This window comes from Cucurbita pepo, chromosome LG14 (assembly GCF_002806865.2).
Source record: "Cucurbita pepo subsp. pepo cultivar mu-cu-16 chromosome LG14, ASM280686v2, whole genome shotgun sequence".
In the NCBI taxonomy this organism is placed as follows: domain Eukaryota; kingdom Viridiplantae; phylum Streptophyta; class Magnoliopsida; order Cucurbitales; family Cucurbitaceae; genus Cucurbita; species Cucurbita pepo.
The window spans coordinates 554,774-580,790 of record NC_036651.1 but is presented as its reverse complement, the minus strand read 5'-3'; the positions used below and the strand labels follow the sequence as shown (position 1 = coordinate 580,790).

General features: G+C 37.5%; 5 protein-coding genes across 8 annotated transcripts; all 5 read left to right on the top strand.

Annotated features, from left to right (window-relative positions):
- The first annotated feature begins 117 nt into the window (after positions 1-117).
- On the top strand, positions 118-3,628 carry LOC111810553 (signal peptide peptidase-like 1). Of its 2 annotated transcripts, XM_023697271.1 has the most exons (5): positions 118-284; positions 527-601; positions 1,050-1,967; positions 2,377-2,574; positions 3,327-3,628. In XM_023697271.1, the coding sequence occupies exons 3-5, from the start codon at positions 1,170-1,172 to the stop codon at positions 3,444-3,446; spliced, it is 1,116 nt and encodes a 371-aa protein (XP_023553039.1). In that variant the 5' UTR covers positions 118-284; positions 527-601; positions 1,050-1,169; the 3' UTR covers positions 3,447-3,628. The 2 variants fall into 2 exon arrangements, with proteins under 2 accessions (XP_023553039.1, XP_023553038.1); XM_023697270.1 differs by lacking the exon at positions 527-601 and having other exon boundaries at positions 120-284.
- A 724-nt stretch (positions 3,629-4,352) lies between these two features.
- LOC111810088 (cleavage and polyadenylation specificity factor subunit 2) lies at positions 4,353-12,710 on the top strand. Its single transcript, XM_023696660.1, has 18 exons — positions 4,353-4,569; positions 4,914-5,082; positions 5,720-5,816; positions 7,008-7,134; positions 7,226-7,341; positions 7,500-7,594; positions 7,700-7,851; positions 8,099-8,156; positions 8,249-8,356; positions 9,115-9,361; positions 9,940-10,124; positions 10,613-10,705; positions 11,066-11,164; positions 11,422-11,553; positions 11,636-11,680; positions 11,785-11,952; positions 12,078-12,152; positions 12,343-12,710. The coding sequence occupies exons 1-18, from the start codon at positions 4,421-4,423 to the stop codon at positions 12,442-12,444; spliced, it is 2,217 nt and encodes a 738-aa protein (XP_023552428.1). The 5' UTR covers positions 4,353-4,420; the 3' UTR covers positions 12,445-12,710.
- Positions 12,711-13,173: 463 nt separating this feature from the next.
- LOC111810089 lies at positions 13,174-18,100 on the top strand. Of its 2 annotated transcripts, none has more exons than XM_023696661.1 (11): positions 13,174-13,692; positions 14,473-14,559; positions 14,696-14,836; positions 15,531-15,646; positions 15,747-15,835; positions 15,938-16,041; positions 16,121-16,220; positions 16,372-16,447; positions 16,535-16,649; positions 16,727-17,258; positions 17,468-18,100. In XM_023696661.1, the coding sequence occupies exons 1-11, from the start codon at positions 13,386-13,388 to the stop codon at positions 17,958-17,960; spliced, it is 2,160 nt and encodes a 719-aa protein (XP_023552429.1). In that variant the 5' UTR covers positions 13,174-13,385; the 3' UTR covers positions 17,961-18,100. The 2 variants fall into 2 exon arrangements, with proteins under 2 accessions (XP_023552429.1, XP_023552430.1); XM_023696662.1 differs by having other exon boundaries at positions 13,452-13,692; positions 14,463-14,559.
- A 269-nt stretch (positions 18,101-18,369) lies between these two features.
- On the top strand, positions 18,370-20,039 carry LOC111810090 (60S ribosomal protein L36-2-like). The gene is made up of 4 exons (XM_023696663.1): positions 18,370-18,471; positions 18,760-18,864; positions 19,416-19,615; positions 19,759-20,039. Exons 2-4 carry the CDS (start codon positions 18,763-18,765, stop codon positions 19,787-19,789), a joined length of 333 nt encoding a protein of 110 aa, XP_023552431.1. The 5' UTR covers positions 18,370-18,471; positions 18,760-18,762; the 3' UTR covers positions 19,790-20,039.
- Positions 20,040-20,492: 453 nt separating this feature from the next.
- LOC111810087 (U-box domain-containing protein 32-like) lies at positions 20,493-25,269 on the top strand. Of its 2 annotated transcripts, none has more exons than XM_023696658.1 (9): positions 20,493-20,881; positions 21,421-21,542; positions 21,709-21,830; positions 21,952-22,056; positions 22,614-22,726; positions 22,814-23,037; positions 23,226-23,753; positions 23,988-24,728; positions 24,807-25,269. In XM_023696658.1, the coding sequence occupies exons 1-9, from the start codon at positions 20,698-20,700 to the stop codon at positions 24,987-24,989; spliced, it is 2,322 nt and encodes a 773-aa protein (XP_023552426.1). In that variant the 5' UTR covers positions 20,493-20,697; the 3' UTR covers positions 24,990-25,269. The 2 variants fall into 2 exon arrangements, with proteins under 2 accessions (XP_023552426.1, XP_023552427.1); XM_023696659.1 differs by lacking the exon at positions 20,493-20,881 and adding an exon at positions 20,889-21,345.
- Positions 25,270-26,017: the final 748 nt, after the last annotated feature.

Below are 26,017 nucleotides of genomic sequence, written 5' to 3'. Positions count from 1 at the left end.
GGTCAAGTCGGGTCAGTTGGGAAAGATGATTTCTTGGGCACAGGGACCAATCTGCAATTTATCTTCATACTAATCTGTAAATACTCCCTTTTGCGAGGAGGAGAAAATAATAATGAATAAATAAATACTCTCTCTTTGCGTGCGAAGAAGGGCTACTCTTGTAATTAAGCGAAATAATTTTTGTTTACATTCAGCACCCCATTTCGAGCAAATAGATTTGGCCGATCAGACTTCAGAGTGGCTAAGAGGAAAGGTCCTGAGTTCGAAGAGCTTCGAAGTCCAAGGTTAGTCTTCTTCGTTAATCGTCTGATTTTGAGGAACCCTAATTTTGCAATCTGCTTGAGTGAGAACCTTGATCGATTATTATGTACGTATATGGTTCTGTTTCTGCGCTCGTTATCACTGCACTACGAGTAGGATTTTGTTGTTTTAATGTTTTTACCATAGATATGTGTTAATTCTGTGGATAGATTTTGTCAATTGCCTGGTGTATCAATTGGAAAGATAATGGGAGTTGCATTTCCAGGTCCCGTCGACCTCTTGTCTGGTTGTTGAGGAAAACGAGGAATTGTTTCGAGAAATTGTTTGAATCCTTTCGACGGTTGGTAGCTGATATAATCATTGACCGTGTTTGTAAATGTCTTGGTTCTTGGGATAAGTCATCTAATGATTTTCCCATATTGCATTCTCTCTACTGATTTAGTTGTGAGCTGGATGGGAACCGACTGGATTGACTGTCAGAGCTATTCGTTTAAAATACAAAGTTATGATAATATTTCCAGAAATTTATTTTTTGGTTGAATTTTCTACTGCTCATTTTGTTTGTTTGTTTGTTTGTTTTTTTTTTTTTCCTTCTCCATTTCCAGTTTAAGAAATTTCATAGCATTTGTTTATTGCAGAACATCGTATGCAATTACTCTTTTCCCTGAGGCCTTAACTTAGAATAGATTCTTGAAAGCCAGCATTTAAATGGTTCTTCATATTTTGTTTGCTGCGCGTGCATGTGTGTGTTTTCTTTAGTTAATTAACTGCTGCTTTTGGTCTTGCAGGTTGCATGAATTTCTCTGGTCAAGCTTACATCAGAGAAAGAATGCAACTTTGGTTGCCAAATTTACAGTTTTAGGAGTTTTAAATTGACAACAAAGTTGAAGAATCACAATTAGTTCATTATGGAGTCTTTGTGGAAACTTCTATATTTGCTGGAACCTGCACCTGTCACTCTCATTGTGACTGCAGTGGCTGTTACATTTGGATCAGCTTTCCGGGCCCTAAATTATGGGAAGGAAATGGAGCGAAACCGTGACTTTTCAGAAGCTTCCATTACCTTAGACAGATCCCAAGCACTAATGATCCCAGTTATGAGTTCTTGCAGTTTGCTTTTGATGTTCTACCTGTTTTCTTCCGTGTCCCAACTTCTTACTGCATTCACAGCAGTTGCTTCGGTTTCATCCCTCTTCTTCTGTTTAGCGCCTTACATGGCCTGTTTAAAGTCTCAGTTTGGATTGGCTGATCCTTACGTATCAAGGTGTTGTTCCAAGTCATTTACACGAATTCAAGGGTTATTGTTGATGGCATGTTTTGGTTTAGTTGCAGCATGGCTTGTTTCTGGGCATTGGATATTGAACAATTTGTTGGGAATTTCAATATGTGTTGCATTTGTCAGCCATGTACGTCTCCCTAATGTTAAAATATGTGCAATGCTCCTCGTTTGTCTCTTTGTATATGATATTTTCTGGGTCTTCTTCTCTGAGAGATTCTTTGGAGCTAATGTAATGGTATCTGTAGCAACTCAGCAAGCATCGAATCCTGTTCACACAGTTGCTAATAGTCTGAGTCTTCCTGGTCTGCAATTGATAACTAAGAAGCTGGAGTTACCCGTCAAGATAGTTTTTCCAAGGAACTTACTTGGTGGAGTCATTCCAGGAAAAAATGCCACTGATTTCATGATGCTTGGCCTTGGTGATATGGTATGCTATTGTATTTTCCCTGCATTTTCTTTCGTCATATAACTTCCTCCAGCAATAGTTGTTAATATTAAGTTTGTTCATCTTTCCCTGGTAAGACTTCATGAAATTAGTCACCTGCCGTTAAAATACAATTACAATGTTAATCAAGATCAGAAAATCCTGCAACTCAACATTATGCTCCATTATATCAATATGGTAATTGTTGTTTCTTGCCTGCATCTGGATACTAGGAGACCTATTTCTGTGTGAATTTCTATCTATAAAATGGAACAATAGACTTTGATAATTGATATAAACAAAAGGAAGGGGAAGACCCTAGCCACCAAGTGTGGATTAGTGAAGACCTTCATTCCTGTTCTGTCTTGATCAAACCCACTGTTTTTGTAATGTTCGTTGTTTCACATTGTAGGCAATTCCTGCCATGTTTCTAGCTCTAGTTCTTTGTTTTGACCATCGGAAGAGTAGGGATACAGTCAATCTCTTAGATATGCACGCAAGGGGCCACAAATACATTTGGTATGCCCTGCCTGGTTATGCCATTGGGCTGGTGACCGCTCTAGCAGCTGGTGTTTTGACTCACTCGCCTCAACCTGCCCTATTGTATCTGGTAATGCTGTTTCATCTTTTCTACGTTATTCATATCTGATGTATGCATACATATACACACACACAAGATAAAAAACAATTTCACTGATGTATGAAATTACAAAAAAGGATGGATAATCCATGGTCATTACGAAAAGCTTGCCCAAGTTGTTAATGGAGTAGCATAACTATAAGAAGAAAAGATATTTGTAGATTTACATCGAGAGATAGCATGATAGACAACAGAATCAAAAAGCTTGTAAAAAAGAACTTCTTTATCCAAAAAAAAAATCTTCGGTTTCTTTTTTTTTTCAAAGATTCCAAAGAAAAGCCCTGATGATAAATTTCCACAACAAAGCTTTAGCTTCCCTGAAAGGATGATCCGACAAAACCATGGAAAAGTCATTTCTACATCGTGTTTTCTACGCCTACAATCTTTTCTACATCATTCATGTATGCATATTCTTATAAGAGCTTAGATTATTGGAAAAAGAGTCCTGTTCCTCCATTCTCGTTCACATTTAGTAAATTATCAACTAGTTAGTTGAGTGGCATTTTTAGAGAGAAAGAGGGAGTCCCGAGATCTTTTTACATCCCGAGTCATTGTTCTTTTAAGTTTTCTCCCTCGTATATTATTACATTAAAACTACCTTAAGCATAGAAATATTTCATGTTGGTTGAAAATTCGAATATCTACAATTCTCAAATGAATTGAGGACTCGATCACTGTTACTTATCTGCTTCTTACTCTTGTATTCTTAATGGTGTCTGCAGGTGCCTTCTACACTAGGACCTGTTATTGCCATATCTTGGATAAGGAAGGATTTTTTGGAGTTATGGGAAGGGCCTTTGCCGAACCCCAATGATAAAGTACGTGAAGTAGAAGTAGTTTGAATCACTCGCCTCTTCTGCGCAATACCCCTCTTTCTTTGTTCATGAAGAGAGTTGTAAAATCATTTGCTGTATCAAATGCCATCCTTTGAAAACATTTGTTATCTGTATTGAAATTGCACGGCTTACAAAAGTTATGTTTAAACGCTCGACTCATTAATGAAAAGGGGGTAAGAATGCTTCAACTTTGGTGTGGGTAACGTGGGAAAAAACGATCTCTCCCTTCGATTTCATTTTCTCGATTCGATGATGCATCTAGGGACATGGATCCCTTATGTTTATATATTTAAACAATCTTTTGATTTTCATAGGAAGACTAAAAAGAATCCGTAAGGATTTTATAGGTTTGTATCTCTTGGAAAGGAGAAAAATTAAATTGATCTTGAATCACTATCACGAAACATACTCATTTAGTTCATCACGATATACTTTTAGATTAAATGGTTCATAAAATCTTTTTTCAATAATTTCAAGTTTAAACTAGGCGGCTTAAAAACATTTCATACAAGTGAAGGTAGAATCATGGTTTAAATCGCGACGAGTTATCGTGAGTACAAATAGAACTTGAACTTTAGCTTATTGAGTAAAATTCAATTATACTTTGGAATAAATCAACATGAATAAAATATCACAGAACAATTTAAAATCTTATTATTTTCATTAGCTGCTTCATTTTTTATAAATATAAATCGAGGTCTTGAACGTATTTCTACATCGTCCGGTTCTTAGTTTGAGAGGAATGAAATAAAAAAAAAAAAAAAAAAAAAAAAAAAAAAAAAAAAAAAAAAAAAAAAANAAAAAAAAAAAAAAAAAAAAAAAAAAAAAACTACCAAAACGACGCCGTATCTTTGATAGGAAAAAGGAAACAAAAAAAAAAAAGAAAAAAGAAAAAGAAAAAAACCACCCCGCCATTTTCCCTAAAACCTCCTTGCTCCTCCAAAACTAGGGAGTTGCAGATAGTTTGGAGCTTCGTATCAATGGGAACCTCTGTTCAGGTGACGCCTCTTTGCGGCGTGTACAATGAAAATCCTTTATCCTATTTGGTCTCCGTTGACGGCTTCAACTTCCTTATCGACTGTGGTTGGAACGACCACTTCGATCCTGCTCTTCTTCAACCTCTATCCAGGTTCGCTTTCTCAACATTTCTTTGCAATCTTTTTTGTTTGAGCTGAACTCGTAAGTTTCATGTATTGAAGTTACTGAATGCCATGTGACTGTCGACTGGTACTAGCCGAGTAAGGAAATCAGTGATACCTAGCTGTTTTCGCCGGTTCTGAAACGTGTTAGGTTCTTAAGAAAATCGGTGGAATGGTTCATTAGAAGTTCTTCTTACATTTGAATGTAACAATCTTTTTTTGGATTAAAGGGTTCGGAGTGAATAACTCGCGAAAAGGCTTCTCAACAATTGGGCTACAAACTCTTGATTTTTGTTTACTTCATCGCCCTTAATACGTAATTGTGGTTTTTCAGGGTGGCATCGACGATTGATGCAGTTTTGATATCACATCCTGATACACTTCACCTCGGTGCCCTTCCATATGCCATGAAACAACTTGGACTTTCTGCTCCAGTATATTCCACTGAACCCGTGTATCGATTGGGCCTTCTTACAATGTATGATCAGTTTATAGCGAGGAAGGTAATTATTTTTTTCATATAATTTGGTTCCTTAAAGTTATGAATTAACCAAATCAAACAAGCTACTATACTATTTACCTGAACTACTTGCCATCAAGTTTCTTTAAAACTCAAGAACCTAGTTGTATAACCTATTGAATAGATCCTACTAAAGTAAGCTTGTATACTTGCGGTCAAGTTTGAAGTGTTGTGAAGAAAATAGTCCTTTTTGTTGTAGCCTTGTGAGCGTGGTAGACTCCTACAATTATGTGAGTGATGACTGACCAAGCAAGTTTTGGTTAATTTATCTAGGTCAATTATCACTCGCCAGTTTATGTGGGCTTGGACCCTCGAAATTTTTGCTGTACGTTGTTTTAAAGAATTTTAATTCTTTTTTGCTTGTGTGTGGGTGGGGGGTGGGGAATTATTGTCGGATCCAAGTTATATATTTCGTAATTACATGGTTGCTAATCGATTGCCGACATTTCATATTAGCATTGTTATGAGTAGATTTTTTTAAAAAATAATATTTAAGTCAGAATAATAGTCTCTGCTTCACAAATTTACCATTGATTCCTGATTGTTGTTTTCACTAGCTTTTCTTTACTGTCTTTGTGCTGGGTGTTGCCATATGGACACCTCCCCTTTCCCTTATGCAGCAAGTTTCAGAGTTTGATCTATTTACGCTGGATGATATCGATTCTGCTTTCCAAGTTGTAACCAGGCTAACATACTCCCAGAATCATCATCTTTCAGGTGCCTTTTCTTGGGCTTGTTTATTGTTAGATCAAAGCTAATCGATCCCTCTTTCTCTTGGTTGCCTAGTGATTGTATATGGTCTATACTGATGACCCACCTAATGTATCTTCGAAAATCATTCAGTCATTCATCTGAGAAGCACAAACATGTTATAGCATGATATGTTACAATAATGACTGTCCTTCCGGAATAAAAAGAAAAAAAGCGAGGGAACCTCAGGACACACCCATGACAACATATATGTTTTGAAATACTTTCTGTAAAGTATGTTATGATATAGGATTTAAGATATGTGTCACCTATGGGAAATTAAAGAAGCCAATGACGTGCTTCCAAATATGCTACATTTTATAACAAAAGCTTATAAAAGCAATGGAAAACCAAATATAAGTATTTTTATATTATTCAATGTCTTAAAAGAAAAGGAAATTCAGAATAAAATAAGTCCTACCATTGATATGCTTAAGTTTTTAATATTTGAACTCCTTATCGCCCCTCCTTTTGTATACATTTTTTGTTCAAAGCTTTTGTCTCTTGTTCACAGAAATTCCTATGCTCTCTTATTTTGTTGTATCCTCATGCTCGAGCTTGTTTCATTGTGTTGAAATAAAAAGAAATTATAAAAACAATTAACAATTGAGTTTGAATGTCCAATTAGCGGTAAAGTGTTAAGCTATCTAACTTATATTATATGAAGCATGGCCTACTTCTTAGACTGAATTGTTCATTCTCCATGGTTGTTCATGTAGCAATGTGATAATTTGTTAAAATTTTATTGATGAAAAAACCGTCTTTCTTTGAGAATAAATGAAAGCAATAAAAAGGAGAGCCTCAATACGAAGGAGCAAAATCAATGGGCTAATAGAAACGACAAAGCTACAAAAAGAAGCTCCAATTTAAAATATATAAATTTCATTTTGCTAGATGAGAAAAAGCTTTCATTAAAAACAATAAAAGAATATGGAGGAAGCCAGAAAGCTTAACAAAACAATGGCTAACTTGAAACCACTCAATATTTTCAACAAAAGAAGTAGATATCTCAAAATAAAGGAAAAGTAAAGTCCACAAGCCAATAATGTACTGTTTTGCACTCAGGAAGAAGGTTAGGACTTACTATTTGTTTACCATTACTTAGGTTGTACATAACTATTTTCCCCCTTTTTTCTCTTCTCTGATACTTTATGACAGGCAAAGGAGAGGGAATAGTTATTGCACCTCATGTGGCTGGGCATTTATTGGGGGGAACCCTATGGAAGATAACTAAGGATGGAGAAGATGTTATATATGCTGTTGATTTTAACCACCGCAAGGAAAGGTATGGTAACCGTTATTACAAGCACCAACACCTGCGTTAAGACTACTCACACAAAAGTGTAATACACAATGCTTATTTAACTTACTATCAGGCATCTGAATGGAACCATTCTAGAGTCATTTGTGCGACCTGCTGTATTGATAACCGATGCTTATAATGCTCTAAATAATCAGCCTTACAGGCGTCAGAAGGACAAAGAATTTGGAGGTACTTAAAATCCTTCCAGAGATTCCATCTTTTGCTTCATTCCCCCCTCCCATGCTCTACTTGTAGCATAAAAGTATATTCTAAAAGTCCTTTGTTATGGATGCTTAGTCGTTTTTGCCAAGAATTGTTGATGGAAGTTATCATTTTGATTAACATAGATACTATTCAGAAGACCTTAAGAGCTAATGGAAATGTCTTACTTCCTGTTGATACTGCTGGGCGAGTGTTGGAGCTTATTCAAATTTTAGAATGGGTTAGTTGGTGAAAGACAAAACTTTTGTCTCCTCTTTTTTTGTTTAAATTTTTTTATGTCGTGTTAATTAAGCTATAATATTTAGTCTCATTGTTATTATTGCAGTACTGGGAAGAGGAAAGTTTAAATTTTCCCATTTTCTTTTTAACTTACGTCGCATCTAGCACAATTGATTATATCAAGAGTTTCCTAGAGTGGATGAGTGATTCAATAGCGAAGTCTTTTGAACACACACGGAACAACGCCTTTCTTCTCAAGTAAGTATTCTTCCAAGTATTACATTTTTTTTAATCTTTTGATAGGAAACAGGGGGTAGTTACCGGTCAATCCCATTGCCTTGAGGGTTCAAGTGCTACATATTTCACACTCGATAGCATGCTTTATTTACCTTTGATTAAAGAAATTGAGATAGACTAAAATAAGTTTTAGTGCAGCAGAGTGCTGTGTGAAGTCATACAAATGGAACTAGGAACTCTTACCAGGCTGTTGTTTTAAATCTTGCAGGCATGTCACCCTTCTAATAAACAAAAGTGAACTTGATAATGCTCCAGATGGACCAAAGGTTGATTGCAACAAATTGTTAATTTTGTTATATGTTTACCTCCTTTTGCTTGAGGTTTAAATGTATTGACGTCTATATGGGGTGTCTTATAGGTTGTTCTAGCATCAATGGCTAGTTTGGAAGCTGGTTACTCACATGACATTTTTGTTGAGTGGGCAACGGATGCCAAAAATCTCGTCCTTTTTTCTGAAAGAGGCCAGGTATTCTTTAGTAGCTTGTTTACATGATTATCTAGCCAGACTTATAGTGATTTTTCATGTCTTGGTCTATTTATCTTCAGTCCTCGGAACTGAGTAACTGTTCTTCAAAATTGATTTGTTACACCTTGCATAAATGCCGTTCCATCTTTGTTTCCATTTTCTAAACATCTTCCATTTGACTAGAGTTTCTTTAATAGAAAATCAAAACACTTTTAATATTATTCGTAGTTTCTTTCTTTGTTGTTCTTGTACAAGTTCTAGCAAGTCATTGATTCATTGGTAGTCGATTACTCTAGGTGCACTTCGTTTCCTTGTCTTTATCATTTTCCTCCTCGAAAAATTCCTTTGTGGCTGATGACTTAGATTTGTTAGGGAGCTTTTTTCCTTTTCATTCGATTTCCATCGTCCTTTGTTTGATAGGAAAATGACGGATGTCACAATCATTCTATCTTTGATAGAAGAGTTTGATTTTAGGACCGGGAGAAGGAATGTGTGTACTTGGAGCCCTAACCACCTCTTGCCTATGTATTATTTCATTTTTTCTCAATGAAAAGTTGTTTCTCTTAAAAAATGTATACTCTTGGTGCCATGGGCGTGTCTTGCTATGACTGTGCTTGGAAGTTGGAAAAGTAATTTTTTCTCCTTTCTTTCTTTCTCCCCCTTCTGCATATACCTGATCAACTGCATGCTTCTTTGAACTCTTATAATTTCTACACTTATATTGTGAATGTGTAACCCCCATCAGTTGGAAAATGTAGTTTGGAACTTTGGCCCGCATGCTTCAAGCAGATCCACCTCCCAAAGCTGTTAAGGTAACTGTGTCTAAGAGAGTCCCTTTGACCGGAGATGAGCTCGTTGCTTATGAAGAAGAGCAAAACAGGAAAAAGGAAGAAGCTCTTAAGGCTAGTTTGCTTAAGGAGGAACAATCTAAAGCATCACATGGAACTGATAACGATATTGGTGATCCAATGATCATTGATGCTAGCAGTAATGTAGCACCAGATGGTATGATGATTGATAACTGCAGTTTTCTAGACACGTGCAAACTTTTTTTAGCAAGGAAATTATGAGCATCCAAACTTTTTAACTTGAATTGGAAAAGACATTTTAAGTGAAAATAGGATTTGGTTGCATAAATATTAGCAAAATGTTTTCCCAAACTCTATCATGGAAACATAGAACACGAAGTGTACACTGATGTGCCAGGTTTTAAGATGGTTTAGAAATGCTATAAATATCCCCATTGCTTGGGCACCACCAGTTATTTTAGTTGAAGGTGTCACTATCTTTTCTTAGTCCTAAGAATATACATGCATTTCAGTGACACTAGAAATGAGGATCCTAACCTGCAATCATCAAATGGTCTGTGATTTATGTTTTGCTTTGAATCAATTTCCATTCATTTACACTTTACTGTAAAATCTCCCTTCATTTCTTTGTATTTGGCTAATGGACATCTAGTGGTTTAAACTGTGAAAAATTCCCCATACATGCCTATGATTGTGTTTTTTTATTGGAATTGTTTTAATGTACGTTTTAATAATTGTTAGTGGAATTGATTGGTTGCTGATTGTATCTTGCAGTAGTTGGTTCACATGGAGGTGCATACCGAGACATATTTATTGATGGTTTTGTTCCTCCTTCAACAAGCGTTTCTCCAATGTTTCCCTTTTATGAAAACACTTCCGCATGGGATGATTTTGGTGAAGTAATCAATCCTGATGATTATGTAATTAAGGATGAAGACATGGACCAATCAGCGCCGCATGTAAGATTCTTTGATGTAATTATCTGCATTTAATTCCTGGACACGTGTAAGATTGATTGAAATGAAATGTTAAATTGGTTGATAGGTTGTGGGTTGAAATAGAAAGCCTTTCTTGTGGTAAAATTTAGGAAACCGATTTGTTTTATTTATTTATTATTATTATTTTTTTGAGAATAGAAACCATTTTGTTCAATAACATTTGGAATGTAAGATCCTGCTTGGGCTGGTTTTAGGAATAGGATATATATATAGTTAGTTTTGAGATTTGTCAATATTATTAATGTTGATGAGTAACCAACATTGAGAGGAATGAAAAGTAACAGCTAAGGACTGCTATCAAATTCCCTGGGAACAGCCGTGTGAAGATCAAAATGCATCCATGTAGCCAATTCATATAGTTGGGACACACAGTCAAATGGACTTTTATGCCCCTCGTCATTTTTTGTTGTGCATGGATGATTGCTAATTTACTAGAATCATACTTACAGGGTGGTGTGGACGTGGATGGAAAACTAGATGAAACTGCTGCTAACTTGATTCTGGATATGAAGCCTTCAAAAGTTGTATCTAACGAATTGACAGTAAGTTGATCTCCTGTTAAAGTTCTGTTTAAGGTTTATATTGGTCGACTGAATTCACATGAATGTGTATGTAATGTTATTGTCTCCAGTATATGTATATAAAGTTTATTTTAAGGAAAATATTTGACTTAATAAGAGAAGGTTATAATGGGTTAATAAACTATCTCTCTGATCTGTCTTTGTGTGTGTATGTGTATAAATATATATATATTTTTTTTCTGATATATCACTTTTTTTTTAAGTGCTTAATATTTATACTTTCCATTGATCATCTTTGTACCTATGTTCAATTTGATGATACAATCAAGTTATTTATCTATTGATTGGCTCAATGATTTTTTCTGTAATTTCCCTATCCAGGTCCAAGTTAAATGCTCATTGCATTACATGGATTTCGAAGGTCGTTCAGATGGGAGATCAATTAAATCAATACTCTCCCACGTTGCTCCCTTGAAGCTTGTATGGTGTTTTTTTTACAACTGCTCTTGTGTTGTGTATGAGCTTGTGCACTTGTAACTATTGATTGTAGGGTGAAAGTTCAGTTTAGCTAAGTTGGTGTATTCTGAGAAATTTCCTCTTAGCCGGGTTCTTAAATTTCCACATCCGTGTAGTTGCAATAGCTTTTTGTAGACATTGTTCAGTGTTACCACAAAAACTACTTTAATCAACGATTCAACCGTTTGATTCTATTTATTTATTTAAATTGTTGGTTGAAGGTCTTGGTGCATGGAACTGCAGAGGCCACTGAGCATCTTAAGCAACATTGCCTTAAAAATGTCTGTCCCCATGTCTATGCCCCCCAAATTGAAGAAACGATTGATGTTACTTCTGATCTGTGTGCATATAAGGTACAGTCGAGACTATTCATTTCCTTTTCAGGTTGTCATTTCTAATATTGAGACTAACAAATCTCCGATTCTTGAATTTCAGGTACAACTTTCAGAGAAGCTGATGAGCAATGTGCTGTTTAAGAAGGTAAAGTTCTTGGAGATCCATGAAATTTTCCTCCAATATTAACTTGTATTTTGTATCAGTATAAGCAGTCTTCCCTACGATGCCTGACATAATTTTGAATACAGCTAGGAGATTATGAAATCTCTTGGCTTGATGCTGACGTAGGAAAGACCGAGAATGGAACGTTGTCTTTACTTCCCCTCTCAAAGGCGGCTTTGCCTCATAAATCTGTTCTTGTTGGGGATCTAAAAATGGCTGACTTCAAACAATTTCTTTCCAGCAAGGGAATACAGGTATCTTTGCCTGTGAATCCCTCCCTTGTCAATGGGAACGAATATCTCCTTTTGACATGTATAGACACTAAAGCTACAATAGAGCGCTAAAAGTGAACGATATGATCGTCCTATATGCATTGCAGGTTGAATTTGCTGGGGGTGCTTTGAGATGTGGCGAGTATGTTACCCTACGCAAGGTTTCAGATGCAAGTCAGAAGGTGAGAAATTCTAAAAAAAGGGGGAAATAGATAAGTTGAATATGGCTCTTAATGTTGCTTATCGAATTTGAACCATGTTTCAGCTTCATACCACAAATGCATGCATATTTGCTTGTGATGGTGTTGTTTGGCTAGTACCATTTTCATGGTTTGCTTCTAAGCATAAACATAGTATATTCAATTTATGCAGGGTGGTGGTTCTGGTACTCAACAAGTTGTCATCGAAGGGCCCTTATGTGAAGATTATTACAAAATTCGGGAGCTTTTGTATTCACAATTTTATTTGCTATAGTTGAGATGGGTCGTTGGACATGAAAGAGATCCAGCAATTTTAATGATAAACTGCCTACTCCAAAATGTATTAATCTTTTTTGTTCCTGAAATGTGTTCGAGTTATGTTTCACGGCTGAAATTAGAACAAAATTTCCCTTTTTTTTTTCCCATTGTAGCATATGAAACTGAAAAATGTAAGCTAACTCATGCTTCTATGGTTGCAACACCATGGTAACCATAAGTTGATTGGTCTATGAAGATGCAGCCATAGCAAACCTTAACTTCGGTCAGGGAACTCTCAAAACCTATCGGATCGATTCTGTGGAGGTTTATTTCCCAGGGAATATGTTACTAGCGAAGCGTTTAGAATTATTGTTCATGTGCGTAAAATGTTTCTTTGAAATATATTCTAGATAGGCTGTAAAATGTTTCTTTGAAATATATTCTAGATGGGCTCTAATTTTTTTGGTATGGAAATGACTTCTAGCATAAGAATGAGTTGAGATTCCACTCGGTAAGGTTGCCATTTCTTATTACCTGAAATTTGTAATTATTAGAAATTTATTTTGGTAGAATTGTTGTAACTAATAAGAGTGAAATTTGAATTTTTTTTTCTCTATTTATGTAAAGTAATTTAATTAGTTAAAATATTATATTTTATTAAAAGCTCCACAATTTTCCTCTTCCACGTCGAAATAAAAAAATTTTATATAGTGAAACCATGAAACGTACAGACATATTCGTTCGGAGGGAGAGATAAGTAAAAAAAGATGTCATCCTTTTCTTCAATCCTTTTAACCCCAAAAACATTATTCTTGATGCTCTTCTGTAATTCAACCTCAATTTTTCTTTTCTCAATTTGAAGCGAGAATTATCCGCCATAGCTTCCTGAATCATAGCTCCTGTTGATTCTTCATTTTATTGTAAGATACTCAATCTGCTATTGGAGTAGGATTTTTCATGGCTTCCACTCCTCTTACGTGTTCACCGAGCTCTCTCCAGCTTAGGCTCGCTCTGAATAGCAAGAATTGCGGCAAATTCCCCTCAGTTCTTGTTCGGGCGAGAGTGACGAAATTGGATCCTTGGCTCCGCGTGATCTCCCGCCCTATTGTTCATAATGGCGTGATAATCGAGAGAGAAAATGGACTGCGTCGCAGTGGAGTTTGTTTTGCTGAGTCGGAGTCGACTACTGATGGATTCTCTGGGTGGTCGGAATCTGATTCCGGGGAGGAGGTTTTGGACTTACGGAGAAAGAAGTGGTTTGGAGGTACTTACTGCACTTCTTTAAACTTCCTTATGATTTTTCTTGGTGGTCTGTTTGATTGCTGAGCATAAAGGGAAACGAGAATCTAAATATCCGGTGGAGCTGTTATTTTCTATTTTCTTGGGCTTCTAGATATGATCCGCTTTGGCCCTGTTACGTATAGTCATTAACCCATTAACCTCACGGTTTTAGAACTTGTGGAGAGGTTTCTATTCCTTATATTTGTTTCCCTCTCCAACCAATATGAGATCTCACAATTCACCCTTCGGGGTCCAATATCCTCCAGTGTCAGGCCCCGATACCATTTATAACCGCACAAGCCCACCGCTAACAGATATTGTCCACTTGGCCTGTTACGTATTGTCGTCAATCTCATGGTTTTAAAACGCGCCTTTAGGAAGAGGTTTCTACACTTCTGTAAAAAAAATATTTCGTTCTTGCCTCCAATATGAGAACATGGGTTTGAATTATTGGAGAAATGCTTCTCGCCCCATGTTGAATTGCATTGCCATTGCCGTTATTTAGTTCTATATGATAAAACACTAATGCTGTAATGACCATGACATGGTAGATTTCAATTCCATGTGGAAGGTCCATTTGTAGTTGAAACGTTGATTGGTTATGCGTATAATGGTGTTTAGTGGCATCATTTAGTTCCTGGAAACAATTTAAGCCTTTTCATTTTGAGATTTTGACATTAATGTAGCTTTTGAAGTTTACCTTATGTGCTCGAGTACTCTTTTAAGTAATGAGTAGTAATGGTTTTGAAGTAGTTTCTTTCAGGGTTCGTGGGGATTGGAGTTACTGGATTCATCCTTGTCTCAGGAATCACCTTTGCAGCATGGTCAATAAACAAGCAGAATGGTTCCAGTAAGTAGTTTTCTTGTATACTTGCAAACTGTTCTTTGGCTTTGTTTCAATGCTCATGTTTATTGCCCCCAACTCTTTATAATTGACCTGTGTTCTTATCTGACTACTGCGCGTATATGTCTATGACAATTCATAGGACAAAAGCCGCAAATGGAGGCCTTAAGTATGCAGCAAGAATTATTGTTGGATTCTGATACTGGACATGATAGCCTTGATGAAGATGAAAAAGAAGATAGCAGTATGAATGCAGATGATGGAACTCTCGCTGGTAATTCAGGTAATCAAGAGGAATCTTCTTCATATACAGAAAATGATGTTGAATTCTCATCCAGCATTAGCAATAATGATGTCAATAATGTTGCTTCCTTGCTAGAAGATTTTCGATCTGATTCCTCGTTAGCTGTTACATTAGTTGCTTCCAGAAGTTTGTGTTCCTCGATCTCACCCGAATTTGAGATTGATGCTAAAGTAGCTTCTTGTTTTAAAGAAGTTAACGACTGTCATGAACCTGAAATGAATATATTAAAAGATGAACGAAATATTAAAACTGATATTCGGGATGAAACCGCTGACACGAGTGAAAATTATGATTTCAGCTCTAAGAGCTTGCCAGTGTATGATGATAGTTCATCAAACTATAATTCTGGCAACCAGGATGAGACATTTGGTCCTCCTGTAAATGAAATTACAGATTCTTCATTGCAAGAAATTTCTAGCATATGTAGCTACACAAAAGCCAAGGATTGTGGATTATTTGACAAAGAGACTGTGGCTGAATCACCCAAAGGATTTGAGCCCCACAAAAACTGCATCAACCATAGAACAGCAAATAGGAAGAGGATTATTTGAAGCGGCATTAGTCTGTATCACAGCTTATCCATTGGCAGATGTTCAAGTGAAAAATCATGAAACTATGATGAATAGTACTGCTGCCAAACCAGAACTACAAGGGATTTTATTTTCTTCTGCAGGTTTTCCTGCTCCTATGGTGTCTGCAGCTGTTAAAACACTTCCTGGCAAGGTCCTAGTTCCTGCAGCAGTGGATCAGGTTCAGGGGCAGGCATTGGCAGCACTGCAAGGTTTAAAGGTACTGTGTGATGCCTCTCCAAATGCTTCCTTCTGATTAACACACAGCTACTGGTTCAGATACTCAAGATAATGTATTTTAAAGATTGTAAATTCTTCAGGTGATAGAGGCTGACGTCGAACCTAGCGATCTATGTACTCGTCGTGAATATGCTCGTTGGTTGGTGTCTGCAAGCAGTGTTCTTTCAAGGTAATTATCATTGCAGCTTTAGGGTATTGAAATGGTGAACTTTTTTAGTTATGGTTTTCCTGAATATATCTTATGATACAATGGAATCGTTTTAATTCCTAGGAACACAACATTCAAAGTATACCAAGCAATGTATATACAGAATATTACTGAGCTTGCTTTTGATGATATTACACCAGAAGACCCTGATTTCGCATCTATTCAAGGTCAGTAGGAATTAGGATACTTGACTCATGGGATATGAGCTTTTTCTATTACACCTTCTGATTCACCTATATATTCCAGGTTTAGCAGAAGCTGGACTGATTTCAAGCAAGCTTTCGAGACATGATATTTCTTCGACGTTGGACGAAGACCAGGGTCCTTTTCATTTCTCTCCCGAAAGGTTATTCACCATTAATGATATTTCTTCGACGTTGGACTTCTTAACATATTCAATTGCATTGACTGGCCTTCTTTGATTTGTGGTTTCTTTCTCATCAACCATAATACGAGCTAAATTGCTTCTGCTGTTTATATTATGTCCAAAACTGCAGCCCTTTATCACGTCAAGATCTTGTGAGTTGGAAGATGGCCCTTGAAAAAAGACTGCTGCCAGAGGCAGACGGAAAGGTCAAATTATTTGAAGCTTGACTTCGACATCTTCACTTTTGTATATAAGAATCATCTTTGTGAGAGTTTGGCTTGACTGATATGCAGATGCTCCGCCAAGTTTCTGGATTTATTGATACTGATAAGATCCATCCAGATGCTTGTCCTGCACTTGTTGCTGATCTTTCTGCTGGAGAACAGGGAATAATAGCTCTTGCATTTGGTGCGTGCATAAAATTGCAATTCGCAAAAACATTCTCCTTAAGAAATTCATGTCAAAACTAACTTTGCTTCTTAAAGGATATACAAGGCTGTTCCAGCCGGATAAGCCAGTAACAAAAGCACAAGCTGCCATTGCTCTTGCAACAGGGGAGGCTTCTGATATGGTAAGCGAGGAGCTTGCAAGGATTGAAGCTGAATCAATGGCGGAAAATGCTGTTGCTGCACATAGTGCGTTGGTAGCTCAAGTTGAGAAAGATATTAATGGCAGCTTCGAGAAAGAACTTTCCATTGAAAGAGAAAAGGTTGAGGCTGTGGAGAAAATGGCAGAAGAGACAAAGCAAGAATTGGAAAGATTAAGATCCGAAAGAGAGAGAGATAATATCAGCTTGATGAGGGAACAAGCTGCTATTGAATCGGAAATGGAAGTTCTTTCAAAGTTAAGATATGAGTTGGAGGAACAGTTGCAAGGCCTCATGAGTAACAAAGTAGAGGTTTCCCATGAAAAGGAAAGAATCAACAAACTCAGGAAAGAAGCTGAAATTGAAAACCAGGAAATTTCCCGCTTGCAGTATGAGCTTGAAGTTGAGAGGAAGGCGTTGTCCATAGCCAGGTAAGGTTTTTGCAGCTCTTTTCTTGTTTGAGGCTGACACTGGACATGAAATGATTGGGTAAATAGCCCGTGATTTGTTTGTTTATCTTAATCCTTTGCCTCTGTTCATGTGAAATTTGAAGCATTTTTCTGCCATCAATGAAGATCTTCACCGTGCGAAGGAATCTGGTTTTACTTTCATCACCATGTCTTTTTGTTTCATCACGCAGAGCTTGGGCAGAGGATGAAGCAAAAAGAGCAAGAGAACAAGCAAAAGCACTTGAAGAGGCTAGAGATAGCTGGGAAAGGCGTGGCATCAAAGTAATGGTGGACAGCGATCTCCGTGAACAGGAATCAGCTGGCGATACTTGGCTCGATTCTAGCGAACAGTTTGCAGTCGAAGAAACTGTGGAAAGGGCCGAGAACTTATTGGCCAAGCTGAAAGGAATGGCTAGAGAAGTAGGAGGGAAATGCAGGGACATAATTGAGAAGATCATCCAGAAGATAGCATTAGTAGTATCAAACTTGAGACAATGGATTTCGAATGCTGGAGAACAGGGTGAAGATCTTAAGAATGTGGTCATTTCAAGGGCAAGTAGATCAGCAACTGAGGTGCAACAGAGCATTGCAGAGTTGAGGTTGGCCGTGAAGGTGGGAGCTAAGCGAGTTGTGGGAGATTGTAGGGAAGGAGTAGAGAAAATTACCCAAAAGTTTAGAACATAGAATGGTTAAGAAACTATTGATTTAGCAGCTGAGTGATGTAGTCGAATTCTTAAGGGCCGAACATCAACTTTTACAGATATCGATGGAATTCACACACTCGAACTCAATTAAATTCTAGACAACCCTTTATATAGGCATAAAAGTATTAATGTTATACCTGTATCAAGATGATTCATCTATCAAAATAGAAGATAAATCGAAGAGGATATGATCCAGATGAATCAAATGAACGAGTTATGAACCAAATGAACGATCCTGTTCATCTTCTACTGCTGGTTTAATCCCGTTCATCTTGTATGATTGTTTAATTTGGGCTTTTATCTTTTCTATTGGGCTCAATTTCATAGTTTCTAACAGAAGCCCATTAACGTTTGTGGAAGAAAGCCCAATAAAGCCCATTAACGTTTAGAAACCATCACCTGTCAATATTTTCTTATAAGCCGAAGCTCCCGAAACCCTAGTGAACCCTTTCGCTCGCCTCCGATCATTTGGTTAAAGTTTATCCGAGAAGGTACGTCGAGAATCCTTTCATGATCTTCGTTTCTTTTGCTTCTCCTTCTCCATCTTTGATGTACTATAATTGAACACAATATTTTCGAGTTTGGTTATTTGCTCCAGATTTTGATTCTTCTACTGACGTTTACTATGCATTCCCCTGGATTAAACGAGTAGTTCATAGTACTTTTTTGTTTTCGGGTGAATAAGCAGTCGAGTTTTCTGTTATCGTTACTGTAGATGAACTTCTGATTCGCAGTATATTTGTTTTGTTATCGTATAAATGTATTTATTTTCTGGACAGGCGATGGCTCCGAAGCAGCCGAATACTGGTCTCTTCGTGGGACTTAACAAAGGACACATTGTTACGAAGAAAGAGTTGGCTCCCCGCCCCTCAGATCGTAAAGGAGTGAGTTAATTTTGTGTTTTGTTCAATGTACATTTTGTAATGATAGACATTCGTTAAATTTTTATTGAGTTGATTGTATGCATCTCTTTACTTATCTGGGATTTTTGTGGAGGATGAAGGTGGGGTTTACCTGTTGCGAAATGAAACTTGAGAGGGGTTATTTAGTAGGACTTTTTTTTATAAAAAAAAAAAAATATTTATCGTTTGTAGTTATTACTTTACAAAAGCTTAAAAGCAAGAGGATAGATTTTCATCATATATTTGAAGTCTTATCGAAGACCTGTTTAGTTCATATCAGTATCATTCAACGATAGTTTAGCTGCTACCTTATGGACACTTGCGCTCAATTAGATTGATGATGTTGGAAATTAGCAAAGAAGTGCACTTGTGGGGCTCTTGAGCATATGCATATTGTCAATTTGCTTCTTTATCATACAAATTTAAAGTGGTTTTGCTCTGGATTATTGGTTTTTTTTCAGTTATTTTAGTTGGTAGATACAAGCAATTGACTTTCATGATTTATGTTTGCCTGATTTTGATTGATACCATAGAAAAGTAGCAAAAGAGTTCTCTTCGTGAGGAATTTGATCCGGGAAGTTGCTGGGTTTGCACCATATGAGAAGAGAATCACTGAGCTTCTTAAAGTTGGGAAGGACAAGAGAGCACTGAAAGTGGCCAAGAGAAAGTTGGGAACTCACAAGAGAGCAAAGAAGAAGCGAGAGGAGATGTCCAGCGTTCTCCGCAAAATGAGGTAATTCTTAGAAAGGCTTTCAATTTCCCTTCTTATCATTGAATTTAATCGTCATTCAATTTTGACATGTTTTCAATGATTACACTTAATAAAAAAACACATTTCTAATGGGATTTTTTTCTCTGAATTAATTTTTGATACAGAGCTGGTGGAGGCGGCGAGAAGAAGAAATAAACTTGTGTGGTCAATTTTGAAGCTTCAAGTTCCATTTTGTTAGAGACATGTTCTAGATTGTTATTGTTGTTACCCAGAATGAAATTCAGTGCATTTTTTAATCTTGTGTTAGGTGAACTATGACAGGTATTAGAACGTATATTTTAATTTCTTTAAGTCTTCTTTTTTTAATGAACATTACAGCCATTTGTATCCCTTTTGATACATTTTCATTAGCTTGGAAGGAATGCAGTGTTTCATTAGCTTGAAATTATTGCACATGTGATTTTCTGACCAAAGGCACATGCTGAACACAGGCATTAGTTGAACTTGAATGTTGGAAGCTGAGAGATCTAAATTAAGTGGTAGCTTAAGTTCAAATTTGTGTAATCTTGATTTTAAAAGATTTTTATGTTATTAATATATGGGTTTGGTCATGCTAATTAGAGTAGATTATAATTAAGTTCGCTTTTATTACAAGATTGTTTAATTAGCTTTAAAAAAGCATTCACTTGATAGTTTAACGATTACTTTTTCTATTTTAGATTGGAATCATATAAAGTTAACTTTTTTTTTTTTTCCAGAAAATTCAAATTCTAAAATGAAAGATATAATGTAAGCAAAATAATTTTATACATTATTTTTAGAATATAATGTAAATTAGAAAAGTATAAATTAATTCTTAATATTTATCGGGTGAAAAGAAAAAAGAAAATTCGGCCAACTCAAGTAGTAAGGCATCCACGTCAGAATTCCAAGCTTGATTGGTTGAGTTGGTGTGTGTGACTTCGTCACCTAAGACGAGTCGTCCGTCTGTCGGTTCAGGCACCGCGTAGTCGAACCCCAAACAAATCTCAATCATACAGTGATCTCTTGTTGAGAGATGTCGGAATTCCATTGCTGCTTTGCCAATTGGTAGCTTCCTGCAAATGGGCACTGCCGAGGAGACTGTACAACACCTGCAATTCGATGTTGAAGACACTATCTTTGTTGCAGTGGGAACCGACGCCGACGACGCCAAAGCTACTCTCCTTTGGGCTGTCCAGAACTTTGCCTGCAAGACTTTTTGTCTGCTTCATGTTCATCAGCTTACCCCTCGAGCTACTTCTCCGAGTGAGTTTTGTACCTCCGGATTTCCTTTTCTGTTGCTACAATCTTCTGCTATTGAAGTATATGCTCTTACTCAATGCCTACAATTACTAACGATTTCGCTTCACGTCATTTGCTATCTCTGCTGATTGACTGTCTAGAAAGAGCTCTAAGCTACCCAATTAATGAAATCTTCAACATTACGGTGCTCTCAATAGGATTGGGGATTGGGAATTGTGGTTGTGATTCGCCTTCTTCAACTAGTACTCACATCTTTCAATTTCCTGTAGTTATGTGCCATTGAATCAGTGAAGGGGGCTTGGGTGGTTTTATAGGTCAGCTGCCAATTCAAAATCAGATCTGGTTCTGGAATGGCTAGTTTTTGGTTGGTTGTAATGCAATCCCCTTTTGGTTTTGAATGGATATAGGGTTCCTTCAGCCTCTGAGATCGACGACACTTCTCTCTTGTTTTGATCTGTTTGTTTCAAGTAATTGACAACTTCTAGTGCCGGTTCCTGTTGTGTATCATATGTGTTCTTATACAATGTTATCCTTACCTGCAGAACATGAAGATCCATCTTCCCATACACTAAAAGAACATGTAGCGAAGGCATTTGAGGACCTCCAAAGGCAAAAGTCTTTTGAACTTCTTAATCAATATGTTCTCATTCTTGCCAAACTGGGGGTACCATTTCAATTCCCATATTAGTTCAAGATAAATTTAATTATTATAAAGACTGCTATAGCATGCTACACTATCTTAACTAATGAATGGGTAGACTGGTGGTATTATCAGTGAAAAGCTTTTTTATTGGTTATTACTCAAATCGATGAATTCATTTAATTTGTAGGTACGAGCGCAAAAGATATTGATTGCGACGAACAGTGTCGAGAGGGGGATTGTTGAAATTATTGATCAGTACAGTATTAAATGGCTAGTCATGGGTTTAGATGCAGAAAGATACAATCTGAAGTATGCATCATTTACTATGAACTTTCTGGAATTTTTGCTTGTGTTTTTGGCAACATATGCTTAGTTTCATCATAATGTTATTTGTGAGATCTGTTTATTTATATCTCAATTACACTGTTAGGATGTCCACAGGGTTAAAGTCCAAGAAAGCGTTCTTTGTATCCCAACAGGCACCAATATGCTGCCATATATGGTTTGTCTGCAGAGGGCGCCTTATGTACTCAAGGTACTTTGTTCTTTTAGAATTTGAATTGGTTTTGATTTCAAGGCTGGTTGATGATCTCTTCTAACAACCTAGCCCACTAGCTGATATTGTCCTCTTTGAGTTTTTTCTTTCGGACTTCCCCTCAAGGTTTTTAAAATGCATATGCTAGGGAGAGGTTTCCACACCCTTATAAAAAATGTTTCTTCCCAACCGATGTGGGATCTCACAATCCACCCCTTCGAGGCCCAGTGTCATCGTTGGCACTCTCGTTCCCTTGTTGGCACACTATCTTGTGTCCACCCCATTTCGGGTTTCAGTCTCCTTGCTGGCACATTGCCCGGTGTCTGCCTCTGATACCATCTGTAACAATCCAAGCCCACCGATAGCAGATAGTTTTCTTTTTAGGCTTTCCCTTTCGGGCTTCCTTCAAGGTTTTTAGAACGCGTCTGCTAGGGAGAGGTTTCCACACCCTTATAAGAAATGCTTCGTTCCCCTCTCCAACTAATGTGGGATCTCACGATCTTTATACTGAAAACTGACCATTGGGCTACTTGTGAATGATATGTTTATTAAAACAGGGAGGGTGGACCGGGAAGATTCAATAAGTTGCAGCTGCAGAACACGGAAATAGGAATCAACCATACAAACCATCTGAGACCAGAATCTGTGACTTGTAAATTGAATCTTCTAGGTATCTCATATATTCAAACTTGACTCCTGTGACTTCTGGCTTCCACAAAGAAGACAGCAGAATTACATTTGTTGCAGAACTTTGCAGATGCTCAAGAACAGGAGAATGCATTTGATAGCATAAGCAGGTTTATATATGAAGGTCAGACGGATCCAAAGTTCGAAAACCTGGGTACTTCAAGGACGACGCTATTGTTAAAGAACGAGGTGAGTGGTTTGCAAGAAGCAGCATCGATGAACGTTACGCCCATAAAAGAATTTGAAGGAGTGAAGGCTTGGATAGAGGAAGAAGCTGTAGATGCTGAATTCAAGGTAGTTTGTGATTGTTGTCTAGAGTAATATCAAGTTTTGTGAAAGAAAGAGTAGTCTTTTGTTACAACGGGCGCGGATAAGAACGCTTAATGATTAGATAAATGTTATGATTGAGTTATGAAGATTTCCTCGGAGCTTCCGCACGTTTCGTTTTCAATTAAGGATGTTCTTTTTGTGTCATCTTATAGGCTAAATCATTAGAAAGCTCGTGTGTGGAGGAGGTGAAGAGAAGAAATGAGATGGAAGAAATTTTAGCGAGTTCGAAAAAAGAAGTGGAAAGGATGAACAAAGAGCATGATAAGCTCTTGAAAGAACTGCACCGTGTCCACGAGCAGAAATCGTTACTTGAGAGAAAAGCGTCGGAGAGCCGGTGTGATGTGGAGGAGTTGGAGAAGAAGATGTTTGCAGCTGTTGACCTCTTAGTGAGCTTCAAGGAGAAACGAGATAAGTTGCAGATCGAGCAGGAAGATGCAACGAACGAGCTCCGAAAGCTGAAGAACATGGTTGAAAGGGAATCATCGTGTAATCGCCGTGCAGAAATGCCTACATTCTCCTTCATGGAGATAATTGAAGCAACGAGAAACTTTGACCCTTCCTGGAAGATTGGTGAGGGAAGACATGGCAGTGTTTATAAAGGCGTTCTTCGCCACATGGATGTCGCTCTAAAAATGTTTCCTTCGTATGGTTCTCATTCCCAATCAACGTTCCAATACGAGGTAAATCTTGTTCTCAAAAGAATAGTTAATAAAGAATCAACCCAAGGGGAAGTTTCAGAACAGATTACCTTGATGATCAAGATCACGAGTTTAGAAATGAATTTTCTTTACTCTTGGCTTAAGCCTTCAATATTTTTACTACGTTGTTCACGTTCATATCTTGTTTGCTAGTTTATGATTATATGCACAACCGACCTTTAACTCGTGCTTTGGTTTTGTATTATCGAGTAACAGGTTGAGCTCTTGAGCAGGGTTAGGCATCCCAACCTGGTTTCAATTATTGGAGCATGTCCAGAATCCAGGTTAATAGTGTATGAGAATATGAAAAACAGCAGCTTGGAAGACCACCTTGCCTGCAAAAATCGACCACTTCCATGGCAGATACGGATTCGTGTTGCTGCTGATATCTGCTTGGCCCTTATATTTCTGCATTACAGCGAGCCCTGCATTGTCCATGGAGATATAAAGCCAAGCAAAATCCTACTTGATGCCAACTTTATAGCCAAACTAGGTGGCCTGGGCATCACTCGTTTGATCCCACAAGAACAAAAGGCCTTCGATTCGGCCTCGGTATATAGTTTGTCGAAAGAAAATAATTCATATATAGATCCAAAATATCTTGAAACTGGAAGGTTAACTCCAGAATCAGATGTCTATTCTCTTGGTGTTACTTTGCTGCGAGTTTTAACTGGCAGAGCACCTCCAAGTATTGTAAATGATGTAAAATGTGCTCTAGAAAATGACCAGATTGGTGCCATTTTGGACTCATCAGCTGGAGACTGGCCACATGATCTAGCAGAACAGTTGGCTCTTGTGGCACTGCGGTGCTGCGAGAAGGAAAAGTCGAATCGGCCTGACCTCGTCTCGGAGTTGTGGAGTGTTTTGGAGCCAATGAGATCCATTGCCTCAGCCTCATGTTCAAGCTTGAAGAAACACTCTCGCGTGCCTGCCCATTTTGCTTGTCCCATATTTCAGGTCAAAATCTAGCCAGAAGTAGTTCGCTGAGCAAAAACAAAAAGGAACTTACTGAGAACCCTTTGATTGATTTTACAGGAAATTATGAAAGATCCACTCATTGCTGCTGATGGGTTCACATATGAAGCTGATGCAATAAGAGGATGGTTCGAAAGTGGGCACAACACTTCTCCGATGACAAATCTTAAAGTTGAGCACTGTAATCTTGTACCAAATTATGCTCTTTTGAATGCAATTCAAGAGTGGCAGCATCAGCTATGACAACTTTGGTTACGTTTCCTTGCTCCTTCGCCTACCAGAACACACTACAAACTGGTAAGGTTTGGTACAAAAGCTGTCCCATAATTACAGTTCATATAGATTGTTTATGTACCTATATGTATAGTAATAGCCTTTGATGAACCCAACATTGTTATATTCTTAAATAAAGCATAGTCCGATGGGATACTAATGGGTTTGTATGGAACATTTTCCTTCCATTTCCAACTTTGTTATTGGGATTGAGGAACTTATTTTTGTTACCTTCCTTAGTTTAAACTAATTTTGTTTTTTTACGTTCCTAAAATTTAGGGTTCCTGTCTATTTAGTACTTGAACTTTCGAAAATGTCTATTAAGTTTCTGAACTTTCGAGGTAGCTCATCAAGATATAGCAATGTGAATACTACTCTTTCTGTTTTGGTATTGTACCGTTGAAATTCTACTTTGGTTCTTGTACCGTGGAGTTAGGTGTTGCTGGTTAGGGTTGCGTGATACGTGCCCCAACCTAGTGGAAATGGTCAGGGGTCTCTTGAACAGGATCCTTGTGTGTAAACCTGTCTCTGGGTGGGGAGTCTCTGGGTGGGGAGTGCGGGATCACGTAGGTTGACCTAGTAGCTAAAACTGATATATGGGGATCCTTTCACCCAAACTTCAGCGAATTTATGGTCTTTTGGGAGAATTTGTTAGCTAACCCCCATAGATGATGTTCATATTGTTGTTCTGATTCAGATCTAGTCATACTAGCTCGCAACTTATGAGGTCGCGCCTCAACCTAGGACACTGATCATTTACTGCATAAGAAAGGCAAGCCACCTAAGCCGTAGAAAAGAAAGATTGAGAAGATGGTATCAGAGCCAACACCGAGCAGTGTGCTAGCGAAGATGCTAACCCCCAATGAGGCGGGTTATGAAATCCCATAGAGTTGGAGAAGGAAACGAAGCATTAGGGTGTGGAAACCTCCTCTTAATAGACCATTTTATAAATGTTAGGCTGACGCGTTAAAGGATTAAAAAATCGACTACGACACATT